The sequence below is a fragment of the Peromyscus maniculatus genome, chromosome 1 (assembly GCF_049852395.1).
Source record: "Peromyscus maniculatus bairdii isolate BWxNUB_F1_BW_parent chromosome 1, HU_Pman_BW_mat_3.1, whole genome shotgun sequence".
Classification (NCBI taxonomy): domain Eukaryota; kingdom Metazoa; phylum Chordata; class Mammalia; order Rodentia; family Cricetidae; genus Peromyscus; species Peromyscus maniculatus.
Genome location: NC_134852.1, coordinates 14,263,179 through 14,276,759, shown reverse-complemented (window position 1 = coordinate 14,276,759; position 13,581 = coordinate 14,263,179). Strand labels below are relative to the sequence as shown.

Here is a 13,581-nt window from a genome sequence, read left to right as displayed (position 1 = left end):
CTCCATGATTTCAGCATCCTCCAAGGAGCACATCTCTGGTTTTCTAAATTCATTCTTAGAAATATTTATGTCTAGGGCTGGAGAAAAGGTCAAGAGGTTAAGAACACGGGCTGCTCTTCCAGAGGACCCTGGTCTATGTCTCAGCACCCACATGATGTCTTACAACCACCTGTAATCCAGTTCTCCTGGGAGATATTCAGGCAAAAAAAAAAAACACAAATGCATGAAATAAAGAAAAAATTTCTTAGAGATTGAGAGAGAGAGAGAGATATTTATTTCTGGCCATTGATTGTCACAGTGTGTAAAGGAGCATGCTTCGAACAATGCCTGAGTTGGATCCCCGGGACCCCTATGGTGTAAGGAGAGAACCGGATCCTAAAAGTTGTCATGTGTTGGCATGCCCATTTGGCACATTTTCCCTTACCCCATCCTACACACAAAATTAGAAAGAAAATAGAATTTTAAAAAGTGGGTTTTTTTTTTTGAGACAGCGTCTTTTCTGTGTAGCTTTGGTGCCTGCCCTGGATCTCGCTCTGTAGACCAGGCTGGCCTCAAACTCACAGATCTGCCTGGCTCTGGCTCTCGAGTGCTGAGATTAAAGGCGTGTACCACTGCCACCTGGCTTAGAAGGATTTTTTTAAATTAATTTATTTTTATTTTATCTGCATTGATGTTTTGCCTGCAGGTCAGATCTTTGAGTTCCAGACAGTTGTTAGCTGCCATCGGGGTGCTGGGATTTGAACCCAGGTCCTCTGGGAGAGCAGAGCAGTCAGTGCCCTTAACCACTGAGCCATCTTTCCAACACCCAGAATGAAATTTTCAATAGAATATTTTTTTCCAAATAAACCATTTTAAGACTCATTTTCAGTAAAACAAAGCCACAGGAGAAAAACAAAACAAAACAAAACAAAAGCCAAGTGACTTAGTGTTCTCCTGCTGAGAAAAGACACCAGAAGAAAGCATTGAACTGGGAGCTTGCTCACAATGTCAGAGGTTTAGTCCATTATCATGGCAGGAGCATGCAGACCTAGTCCATGACCTGAGAACTAGCCACGCCTACTCATTTATTTTATTAATTTTATTTTTGAGACAGGGCCTCTGTCTTTTAGTTTCAGTTTTGTTTTGTTTTTAGAGAAGATTTCTCTGTTTTAAAGCTCTGGCTGTTCTGGCCTCATACTCACAGAGATCCTCCTGCCTCTGCCCCTGAGGTGCTGAGATCAAAGGCCTCAGCCAGCACTGCCCTGCTGAGACAACTGTGTTTATATAGCCTTCAGTACTCTGAATCCTGCTCTGTAGACCAGGCTGTCTGGATTTTGCATAGATCCACTTGTCTCTGCTTCCTGAGTGCTGCTATTAAAGGTGTCTGCCACCACCCCTAGGTATTTTTTATCATTTAGACATATTTTTCATTATTGTTTTACAAATTCCATACATACACACAACATATTTTGATCATATTCCTCTATTCCTTGCCCTAACTTGTTCCATATCCACCCTGTTATCCTCTAGAGATTGAACGAGGTAGGGCCTCACTACTCTTGGCAAATGCTTTGCCACTGAGACACATCCTTGGTTGTCCCAAGGTCTTATATATTTGTTTATTAGAAATGGTCTTTTGTAGTACAGGCTGGCTCCAAGCTGCCTTAAACTCCTGATCCTCCTACCTGGGATTACAGTGTGTGTCAATGCACCCGGTTTTCTCCAGTGCTAGGTACAGACCCGCAGCCTACTGCAAGGCTAAGCAAGCACTCGGACTCTGAACTGCATCCCCAGCCGAGGCTGATAAAATTCTTCATTCATTTTCTAAGTTTGAGACATGATCTCACTAAATTTCCTCATCTCGCCTTACTCTCACTCAGGAGGTCAGGCAAGCCTGTACTTTTATCATTCTCCTGCCTCATCCTACCCCACTAGCTGATATTGTGGTAAGCCCTAAAACACTTTGCCCATACAGCTGCCATGACGACACAGCTTCTAGCAGGCAACACCTGGACCTGGAAAAGCTATAAGCTGACCCCAACCAGTGGGGCCTGCATCTAAGAGGAAATACCTGACATTCCAAACATTCCTATATACCTAGACAAATGTCAGCCAATCAGGGTCCTAAACTCTGGAAATCCCCTCGCCCCAACCTCTGCTGTGATAAAAGCCCCACCCTGCCTGACTCTAGGTTCTCTGCTCTCACCTCCAACTCTGACAGACAGAGACATCAAACCCCGGAACTTAAAATTACAAAGTCATGAAAATAGGGGTTCGGGATTTAACTCAGTGGTAGAGCCCTTGCCTAGCAAGCACAAGACCCTGGGTTTGGTCCTCAGCTCCAAAAAGAAAAAAAGAAAATAAAGGGTCTTTGCTTTTACATACCGGATATTGTCTCTGTGGTGGTCTTTTGGGGGTCCCCACAATCTGGGCATAGCAGTATCACAGGCCTACAGGACCACACCCGGGAAGTTTAATAAATTCATGCCCTCCCTGTGGCAGTCCTAGTGTTAAACTGTAATTTAATCTCAGGACGTTTAAATTGAAGTGTAAAACGGCATCTAAAGGATCGATTCAATCACTGGGCAGATTAGCAACCAGAAGACAGTCCCGTGGATCCATATAAAAGCCATGATCCTAGAGCTTCCGGCACTTGGCAAGAGATCTCAGAAGAGTCGAGGCTGCTGCAGGCGCGCAGACAGGAGGCGTAGGTAAGTGAACCAGGGAGGAAGGTGGGTTAGCGAGCCTGTGTGTTTGGATGCAGACAGAAAGAGGCTGCTGCAGGATTTATCTGGGCACTGAGTACCTGCAACTCCGCACTAGGAGGCTGAGGCAGGAGCATGCCTTGCTGAGTTCCCTTGCTATGCTAAACAGGGCGTCCTGGTGAGGCTGAAACGGAAAATCAGTAGCCATCTTGAGAGACGCTTCCGGCCACCCCTCCCCCCTCCACTACCCGACACCACCCACACACTCCACCCCCTAACCAACCCACCCCCCACTCCCCACCCCCCCTCAGCTCCCACTCCCTCCCACCCCCAGCCCACAGCCCCCTAACCCCCGCCCCGCCCACACACACACACCTCCTTAAAGGTATTTAATGACCAGCAGTTTTAGAACTGACCAGAAGTTGAACTTATGGGAAGAAAAGGCTGAAACAATAAATATCTATATCCTAGGCTCCGCAAAACAAGATTTGGGGAGTAATGGGCTCCACTGACCAGAAGCTGACCTCAGAGGAGAGTAGGACTGGAACAAAAAATCTGTCTCTGACAGGAAAAGGGACTTCCCATGTAGCCCAGGCCGGTCTAGAACGCTCAGACCTTTCAGTCTCTGCCTCCAGGGTGCTGGGATTGTAGGCATATACACCATAATGCCCAGCCTGCAATTAACTGTGTTATTATATTAAAATTATCATTTTTATTATTAAAATAATTAGTCCAGGCACTAGGCACACAGAGAAAGGCAGATCTCTGAGTTGGAGTCCAGCCAGGGCTCCACAGAGAGACCCTGTCTCAAGAACCATTTTGTGTGCTGTGGCCATAGCTCAGCAGTTAAGAGCATCCACTGCTCTTCTAGAGAACTCAGATTTCATTTCTAGTGCCCAGAGAGACTCACAATTGCGTACAACTCCAAGGCCTCCAAGTCCTGTGCTCTAGGCACAAATGTGGTCCAGAGACTAACATGCATATAACATCCTTACACATAAAATTTAAAGTTATTAATTTTCTTTTTTCTTTTGGCCCAGCATAATGGTGCACAACTTTAACCCCAGCACTCTGGATTCGAATGCATGTGAATCTCTGATTTTCCGGGCTAGCCTCCTCTATCCAGAGAACATGCGGGCCTCATTTTTCACTGTGTCCAGTCACCACCCATGTTTTATTGTTCCTTGATTTGTTTTGACTTGTTTCTTTTTGTAGCTCTGGCTGTCCTGGAACTGGATCTGTAGACCAGACTGGCCTCAAACTGGGATTAAAGGTGTGCACCACCAAACTGGCTACAAATATTTTCTCTCAAACTTTTGTACTGAATTTTCTAATGACTGTTTTGAGCCATAAATACTTAGTCATTTAGACCTGATATATGTAATTAAAAATTATTAACATATAAATGATACACAGTAATAGGTTTTAAATTTAGCCTATTTATTTAATAATTGTGGGCTTTTTTGCTTGTTTCGGTGGGGTTTTTGTTTGTTTGGTGTTTTTTTTTTTTTCTTTGAGATTTAGCGTTTCTGTCTCCGGATTGCTCTGGAACACAGTAGTAGACCAGGCTGGCTCACAGAGATCTGCCTGTCTCTGCCTCCCTGGGATTAAAGGTGTGGGTCGCCACACCCAGCAGCAATCCTGTGTGCTTGTGAATGTGTACTCTGGGAACTGAACTCTTATCTAAAGGAGCAGCGAGGGTTCCTTACCAACTCTACCTCTCCCAACTTTTTGGCTTTCTTTTTTAGACAGGGTCTCACTGCATAGCTCTGGCTGCTCTGGGACTGACAGATCTGCCTGCCTCCATCTCCTGAGTCCTAGGACTAAAGGTGTGGTGGATCACACCTTTAATAGTCCTGGCTGTCCAGGAACCTGCTGGGTAGCACAAGCAGGCCTTGAACTCAGAGATCTGCCTGTCTCTGCCTCTGGGCTGAGGGATTAAAGGTGAGCAAGCACTGCTGGGATTGTTCTTTGGCTTTGAAGGTGAGTCTCTTGTAGGCCTCACTCGCTTTTAGACTTGGTGCCTACTATTAACCTGGGTTGGTTTCGAAATTATGACATGCATCTGGCTCCCACCTCTGAGGTTACAGATATGGTCCATGATACACAGCGAGAAGAGAGTAATTGATTTTTTTTTAAATTATCTTGGGATATGGGGTGGGCACCAGTGCTCATACCTGGAGGCCAGAGGACAGCTTGTCAGAGCTGAGACGATCATTTCACCCTATAGGTCCAGGGAATTTAGGGGGGGGAGTCATTGGGCTTGGCTAGAGACACCTGTACCCCTGAGCCATCTGACAGATCCATAGGGTGGATTAATTTCTGCTTTACTAAACAGTATCAGTGTGTTTGGGGAGGCTATATTATAAGGAATGATGGCATTTAGGAGGCAGCAGAGTTATGCTGATCTGGCTCCTTCTTGCCTCCCAGGCTTCTGGACCGACACCGAGCCCATCCCTGTGGCTAAAGAAGGAGGTCTGTTGAGACCGGAGTCATTTTATAGAACTCCAACTTGTCAGAGACCAAGGGAATATTCCCAGCAGACATGGCTATCAACACGACTCGAGACAGCCTCCCCTCAGAGCAGACACCATCACCTACATCCCAGGACTGGAATTCAGAAAAAGAAGACTACAACCCTGAGGTCTGGCACTTGAAGTTCAGAGCTTTCAGCCCCTCAGAGCAGTCGGACCCCATCCAGGATCTGAAGAGGATCTCTGAGCTGTGCTATCAGTGGCTGAGACCAGACCTGAATAGCAAGGAGGAGATCCTGGATCAGCTGGTGTTGGAGCAGTTCATGATCTCCATGCCTCCAGAACTGCAGGCCTTAGTGAAGGAGAGCGGAGTGAAGAGCTGCCAAGAGTTAGAGAAGATGCTGAGGGATGGCGGGGAACCTCAACATTGGGTAAGCAGAGCCTTAGCTGTGGGCTGAGGGAAAGGACAGCCTTGGGGCTGTGGGGACCTGGAGGGAGAACCCACTGAGGGTCCTGCCCTTAGTCAGTGGTTCCTAAGTGGAGCGTTTGGCTTCCCAAGTGATAAATGGTAATGTATGGGGACCTTTATGGGCTTGTTTTGTCTTTGTGAATGTGGCCCAGACACTTGGTTTAGAGCCAAGGAATTGTGTAGATCAGAAACACTGTGAGCTAACAGGCTCATCTTGAGTCAGAGCGCACAGGCCCTGTTTTTCAATCCTTTTTTTGTTTCTTCTTCTTCTTCTCCTCCTCCTCCTCCTCCTCCTCCTCCTCCTCCTCCTCCTCCTCCTTCTTCTTCTTGCTGGAGGGCTTCTCTCCAGGTTCCACCAAGCCCCACAGTCCCACAATCCGCGTATAAAATAATCACTCAGACGCTTATATTACTTATAAACTGTATGGCCGTGGCAGGCTTCTTGCTAACTGTTCTTATATCTTAAATTAACCCATTTCTATCAATCTATACCTTGCCATGTGGCTGGTGGCTTACCGGCGGTGTCTCTACATGCTGCTTCTCCTGGCGGTGGCTGCAATGTCTCCCCCTCCTTCTTCCTGTTTCCCCAATTCTCCTCTTTCCTTGTCCCTCCTATACTTCCTGTCTGGTAACTGGCCATCAGTGTTTTATTTATATAGAGCAATATCCACAGCATCTTCTCCTCCTCCTCCTCCATTTACGTATCCTGTACACCACATGTGTCTGTTGTTCTTGGAGGCCAAAAGAAGGCATCCGATCCTCAAAAACAGGCTTAGTAATAACACAAGAATGGTTGTTTATGGGGAGTATTGGCATGGGCCATAGAAGTATAAACATTCCCACGTGGGGAAATTGAGTGGCCCAGATGAAGTAGAGACAGATGTCTATTATGCTCCATCTCTCCATTGAACCAACACACACCCATAATTCTTCACTATCCCCTGTCAAGGAAGAGGAGGTTTTCCTGGATACAGTTCCTGAGAGCGGAGAACAGGACGACCCGAGAAATGAGCGGAGCCTGGAATGTAACTGGGTGCAGAGTTCTGGTGAGTTCCAGGTGGGAACTGACTGGGGACTTACTCCTTGCCCAGCACTCCCTTCCTGTGGGAGGAAGCTGACCACCCCCTCCCACCCCCTCTGTCACTAGCCTTCCAGAGCATTCTACAGGCTGAGCTCTCAGGCTTGGGATGTTGATGGGATGTCCACAGCCAGCACCTAGGTTTAGCTCTAACGAGTCTGGTATGATTGGGATGATCTTTAAGTGTTTGTGTCCCCCGATCCCCTGGAGCTGAGGACCAAACCCAGGGCCTTGTACTTGCTGGGCAAGCGCTCTACCACTGAGCTAAATACCCAAACCACTGTTGTGTGCCTCAGTGTTGAAAGGCACTGACCCTCGAGCTGACTGCCTGTGATCCATCTCAGGACCCTCATGGTGACAGGAGAGAACCAACCCAAAAGTTGTCCTCTGACCTCCACATTCTTAGGGTGCCACCTCCCTCCATAATCAAGTAAATAAATGCAATCCATTTTTGAGAGGGACTCTCAAGTTTTAAATGTTGTATGTGGACTTCTTCTCTCCATCAGATTCTGTCAGAGGAGAAGATGTGAAGATGCCCCAGGAAGATACAAATACAGATGCTGTCACACCGTTCACCCATGTTCTGGAAAGAAGAGATTTAGCTGCACACACAGATCTTCAGAGTCTCTCTAGTTCCAATGGAGACAAGGTTCCCCCTTGTCAAGGAGGGGCCTCCTGTGTGGACAGGACAGAAGATGGGCAGCTAGGGCTTGCTACCCTACGACCTGTGGAGCCTGTTGATCATCTCGCCGGCCAGGCTAAGTTTGTGTGCAGTGAATGCAAGAAGAGCTTCCTGTACAGGTCTCAGTTCATCATCCACCAGAGGTCACACACAGGAGAGAGACCCTTTGAGTGCAGCGTGTGCAAAAAGGGGTTTGTGCAATCCTCAGACCTTCGGGTCCACAAGCGCATCCACAGGGGTGAAAAGCCTTACGTGTGCAGCATCTGCAGCAGGAGGTTTGCCCACAAGTCCACTCTGCGGGGTCACACTAAGACCCACACAAAGGAGAAGCCATACGAGTGTGAGCACTGTGGGAAATGTTTCAGTCACAAGGGCAACCTCAATATCCATCTCCGTATCCACAGCGACTCAAGACCTTACAGTTGTAAGGAGTGTGACAAGGCCTTCAGACAGCAGGGGACTCTGAAACAGCACATGAAAATCCATTCAAGAATGGCATCCTTGGGCACTGGTGGCGCACGCCTTGAATGCCAGCACTCGGGAGGCAGAGCCAGGCGGATTTCAGTGAGTTCGAGGCCAGCCTGGTCTACAGAGCAAGATCCCGGACAGGCACCAAAACTACACAGAGAAACATTGTCTAAAAAAAAAAATAAAACAAGCCGGGCGGTGGTGGTGCAAGCCTTTAATCCTAGCACTCAGGAGGAAGAGGCAGGCAGATCTTTGTGAGTTCGAGGCCAGCCTGGTCTACAGATCGAGATCCAGGAAAGGCGCAAAGCTACACAGAGAAGCCCTGTCTGGAAAAACAAACAAACAAATAAATAAATAAAATGAAAAATAAATGATTGCCATCCTTGTGAGTCTGTATCCAGATTGAAGTCTTTTCCTAGAGAGACTGTTGCTAGGTTACCCTTGTTACATGGCAACAGCTTCGGAGCACTTAAAGTGATGTCTCATCCCTTGAAAGTCTGAGGACAATTGTGTTTTACTGTGCACCACTGGTGTTGGGGTGTGTGTGTGTGTGTGTGTGTGTGTGTGTGTGTGTGTGTGTGTGTGTTTGAGACAGGATCTCACTATGTGTCACTGGCTGTCCTAGAAACTCACTATGTAGCCCAGGCTAGCTTGAAACTCAAGAGACCTACTTATCTATGTATCCCAGTATGGCCATGAACTTGTCACTGGACTCATACCTCTGCCCAGAGTGTTGAGATGCCCCTCCTTGGCAGGCTTTTGTTAAATTTTGTTTTTACTTGGTGCTGTTATTCTCAGGTTGTCAATATTGAGTCACAAAATGGGAGTGGTGTTTGTCTCCTCATAAACTGTAAAATGTGATTTTCCAATAAATGACTTGGTCTCTGGACAAGGACACTTCTCTGTGTAACTTTGCACCTTTCCTGGAACTCACTCTGTAGCCCAGGCTGGCTTCGAACTCACAGAGATCCACCTGCCTCTGCCTCCTGAGGACTGGGATTAAAGGGGTGCGCTGCCACCACCCCCAGGCTAAAGATAACACTTTTATAGTTGTGTATATGTCCCCATTACCATTATTACATTATTGTTATTATTATTGTTTTTTTTTATTATTATTATTATTATTATTATTATTATTATTATTATTATTATTATTTTGGAGTGAAGAAGGGAATCCTGGGCCTTATACTCGGTAGTCAAGCCTTTTACCACTGAGCTAAATCCCCAACCCCTTATTTTTTTTAAATGATTTTTCAAGACAGGCTCTCTCTGTGCCACAGCCTTTCACTGTCCTGAAATGTGCTTTGTAGTCCAGGCTGGCCTCTGCCTCTCAAATCCTGGGGTTAAAGCATGTGCCCTACTGCCTAGATTCTCACAGGTCTTTAAGTATTTATGGGTGCCAGGCCTACACAGGATGTGGGGCTGGTACCTGAGGGGGTCAGAAAAGAGGGCTGCATCTCCTTAATCTGTAATTAATAAGTGTTGGGAGCCACGATATTGGTGCTCAGATCCAAACCCACCTGGGTCCTCTGCAAGAGCAGCCAGTGCTCTTAACCACTGAGCCATCTCTCCAGTTCCTAATCACATATTTACGGAGGGTACTTTAAATCATGAACCACTCAAATTGCCCTTAAATGTTAAGCAAGTCAGTTTACTCTAAATTCAAAACAAATGTGTCAAGAATTTAAGCAAGTTGTTTGACTGTTTTGGCTCTTTTGGTGGGGGAGGGAGGCACCCAGCTCCAAAACAAATCACACACAGGCTTATTCTTAATTATTATTGCCAGGCCTTAGCTTGGCTTATTTCTTGCTAACTTTCCTTAACTTATCACATCTACCTTTTGCCTCTGGTCTTTTTCCTTTTCTTACTCTGTATATCTTACTCTGGCTGGCTGAGTAGCTGGGTGGCTGGGCCCTGGCATCCTCTTCCTTCTCTGGCTCCTAGGACTCTCCTCTTCCAGATTTCTCCTTCCATATATTCTCTGTACACGCCAGCCATACCTGTCCTCTACTGCCTCACTATGGGCTGTTTTGCTTTTTATTAGACCATCAGATATTTTAGACAGTCACAGAAACACAGCTTCACAGAGTTAAACAACTGCAACTTAAACAAAAGTAACACACCCTGAAATAATATTATACAACATGTCCTTCTTTTTGTCCAAATAAAAATAAAAGTGGGGCTGGAAAGATGACCCCAGAGTTTAAGAGCACTGGCTGTTCTTCCAGAGGTCCTGAGTTCAATTCCCCACATGGTGGCTCACAACCATTGATAATGTGTCCTGGTGCTCTCTTCTGGCCTGCAGTTCAGGCATATATACAGGCAGAGCACTGTATACATAATAAATATGGAAACAAAAATTTAAAAATATAAAGGTTTTTACTTTAACATGCTAAAACTATAAACAACAGAAACAATTATCAGGTCGGGCGGTGGTGGATCACGCCTTTAATCTCAGCACTAGGGAGGCAGAGGCAGGCGGATCTCTGTTGTTTTGAGGCCAGCCTGGTCTCCAAAGCGAGTTCCAGGAAAGGTGTAAAGCTACACAGAGAAACCCTGTCTTGAAATCCAAAAAGAAATTATAAAGTTAGAATTACATTTGCTTTATTCATTGCATTCGTATTTAGCAAATTCAGAGAAAATAATGTGTCATATATCCTAACTTAGTGAATCCAAAACCTTGTACATAATTTACTTTCTGTCATATCTAAAGAAAGCTGCAACTATTGTTATCAAGTCTTCAACTTCATCAGAGACCCAGAAGGATATAATATTATCTAAGAACAGAGACATTTGGATGCCTGGACAGTCACCCAAAGTTTCTCTACAATGTTGGGGCATCCATCTTCAGCCGATAGGCCTAGAGTGTCTAGCATACTTTTCTATGAATCAGTAATTGGACTATCCTGCCTTGTTTTGGAAAAATCATCAGCCACTTTCCCCAGTGTCCTGCGGAATGTGTGGCAGAATCTTCTGTGAAGTAGGTATTTTAGGAATGTCCTGCCTTTTCTGGCAAGTTCAACAGTCTTTTTTCCTGTGTGTCCTGCATGTCCAGTCTGCACAGCAGTCAAAAGCAAGATCAGTTCCTTGGCCCAGTGGCTAGCCTTGCCACAGTGAAAGCAAACTCCATAAGGAGTTTCTTCAATGCCCACCATCTCTGACATAAATTGATACAACCAGGAGCAGAGTGTCTCACTGTCACGAAAAACTTTAAATTTCAAAGCATTTTAGATGCTATATTCTGTAGGTCTTTCAAGTGTCTGAAGATCATTTATCTAAATTATACCCATTTAATCAAGAAAATATATAATTTCCTCCTTGGGATCTGTTGACTTGTACAGTGACTCACAGATATTAAGGAAAAACACAGACTGACTTGTTTTTTGAACAAAAAATAGGTTATAATTCCAATGTCCAGTTTTATTTGAAACTGGAAAGTATTTTTTCTGTAGAAAATAGTAAAAATGATAACATTTCTCAATAAACTCCTTTAAGCCAAATGAAAGCTGAAATATACATATAAATATTGATTAGATTCTGGGATACAGAAGAAATCTATCTTCATCTGTTAAGAGAGCTAGCTATGTTTTACTTAAGTTGTGGAAGTGAGCTTCCTATTCATCTTTTGCTTCACTGTTTGATTTATGGCAGACATTTTTCTAGCCTCCCCTCTTGAAAGTACAGCCCCCATATCATTTCATCAGCTTGATACACTACAAATTCTTATCCTAAGAGTGAAATGTTTCACTACAGCATGCCCAGTGTTTGAGCAAAACAAAAACTTATTATAAGCCACAGTTATCCTAGGGTCCTCCCTGATAGGTAGCCTCCCTGGATCTGTGGGTTGCAGTCTGACTGTCCTTTGCTTTATATCTAGTATCCACTTATGAGTGAGTGCATACCATGTTTGTCATTCTGAGTCTGGGTTACCTCACTCAGGATGATGTTTTCTAGTTCCATCCATTTGCCTGCAAATTATATGATGTCATTGTTTTTTTTTTAATCTTTTTTTTAAGATTATTTATTATGTATAGTGTTCTATCTGCACATATCCCTGCAGGCCAGAAGAGGGCACCAGGTCTCATTACAGATGGTTGTGAGCCACCATGTGGTTGCTGGGAATTGAACTCAGGACCTTTGGAAGAGCAAGCAGTACTCTTAACCTCTGAGCCATCTCTCTAGCCCGTGATATCACTGTTTTTATCTGCTGAGTGGTACTCCATTGTGTGTATGTGCCACATTTTCCTAATCCATTCTTCAGTTGATGGGCATATCTAGGTTTTTCCAGGTTCTTGCTATTCAGAATAATGCTGCTATGAACATAGTTGAGCTTGTAACAGTAGAATTGAGTTTTGGAAAAGTAAACTCATATCCAAGAAATAGGGAACAATCTTTTTAAAGTTAGAGAGAGAGAGAGATTTCTTCCTGGCCGCTGACTGTCACAGTGTGTAAAGGAGCATGCTGCAAACAATGACCTGAGTTGGAACCCTGGGACCTATATGGTGGAAGGAGAGAACCAGATCCTAAAAGTTGTCATGTGTCTGCATGCACACCTTCCATTGCCCATCCTTGACAGGCATCTAGGTTGTTTCCAGGTTCTGGCTATTAAAAATAATGCTGCTATAAACATAGTTGAGCATGTATGTTTGTGGTATGATTGAGCATTCCTTGGGTATATGCCAAAGAGTGGTATGGCTGAGTCTTGAGGTAGAATGATTACCAATTTTCTGAGAAAACATCATACTGATTTCCACTGTGGCTGTTCTGGTTTGCACTCCCACCAACAGTGAAGGAATGTTCCCCTTGCTCTGCATCCTCTCTAACATAGATTGTCATCAGTGTTTTTGATCATAGCCATTCTGACAGGTGTAAGTTGGTATCACAGAGTTGTTTTCATTGGCATTAATCTGATGACTAAGGATGCTGAACTTTTCCTTAAATCAGACTGGCTTGTTAAAATGCATATTCAGCCAAGGAGTGGGGGGGGGCGCCTTTAATCCTAGCACTTGAGAGGCAGAGGCAGGTGGATCTCTGTGAGTTCAAGGCCAGCCTGGTCTACAAAGCAAGTTCCAGGACAGCCAGGGCTGTCACACAGAGAAAACCTTTCTTGAAAAACAAAAGGATATGACAGAGGATGCAATGAAGAGATGGATAGGACAACCTACAGGGGTTCGGAGCCTCCACACCCTCCCTGGGGACAACTTTCTCCATTATTTCAGCATCCTCGAAGGAGCACATCTCTTGTTTTCTAAATCCATTCTGAGAAATATTTATGTTTGGGGCTGGAGTAAGGGTCAAGAGGTTAAGAACATGGGCTGTTCTTCCTGAGGACCCTGGTATATTTGTCTCAGCACACACATGATGTCTTACAACCACCTGTAACTCAAGTTCTCCTGGGAGATATTGGGGAAAAAAACCTCATATACATGAAATAAAGAAAAATATTTTGAGAGAGAGAGAGAGAGAGAAAGAGAGAGAGAGAGAGAGAGAGAGAGAGAGAGAGAGAGAGAGAGAGATATTTATTGACTGGCACAGTGTGTAAATGTCTAGTTGCAAAGAGTGACCTGAGTTGGATCCCCTGGACCCATATGATAGGAGAGAACAGGATCCTGGAAGTTGTCATGTGTCGGCATGGGCATTTGGCACACCTTCTCTTACCCCATCCTACACACAAAATAAGAAAGAAAATTTAATGAAATTTTTAAAAGAATTATTTACTTTAAAAT

At 44.8% G+C, this 13,581-nt stretch overlaps 2 protein-coding genes and 1 pseudogene across 3 annotated transcripts in view; 2 read left to right on the top strand and 1 right to left on the bottom strand.

Annotated features, from left to right (window-relative positions):
- Galp (galanin like peptide) overlaps window positions 1-13,581 on the bottom strand; it is a 230,325-nt gene that overhangs the window by 168,678 nt on the left and 48,066 nt on the right. The window lies entirely within an intron of this gene.
- Window positions 5,122-6,821, top strand: LOC102914595 (zinc finger and SCAN domain-containing protein 5B pseudogene; annotated as a pseudogene). The gene is made up of 3 exons (XR_013051717.1): window positions 5,122-5,589; window positions 6,577-6,673; window positions 6,775-6,821. The product of XR_013051717.1 is annotated as a zinc finger and SCAN domain-containing protein 5B pseudogene (transcript).
- LOC143272983 (uncharacterized) lies at window positions 7,214-8,595 on the top strand. Its single transcript, XM_076570590.1, has one exon. It carries the CDS (start codon window positions 7,238-7,240, stop codon window positions 8,111-8,113), a length of 876 nt encoding a protein of 291 aa, XP_076426705.1. The 5' UTR covers window positions 7,214-7,237; the 3' UTR covers window positions 8,114-8,595.

Excerpts from the sequence above, each read along its gene's own strand:
- LOC143272983 (XM_076570590.1), top strand. The coding sequence starts at position 7,238 with ATGCCCCAGGAAGATACAAATACAGATGCTGTCACACCGTTCACCCAT.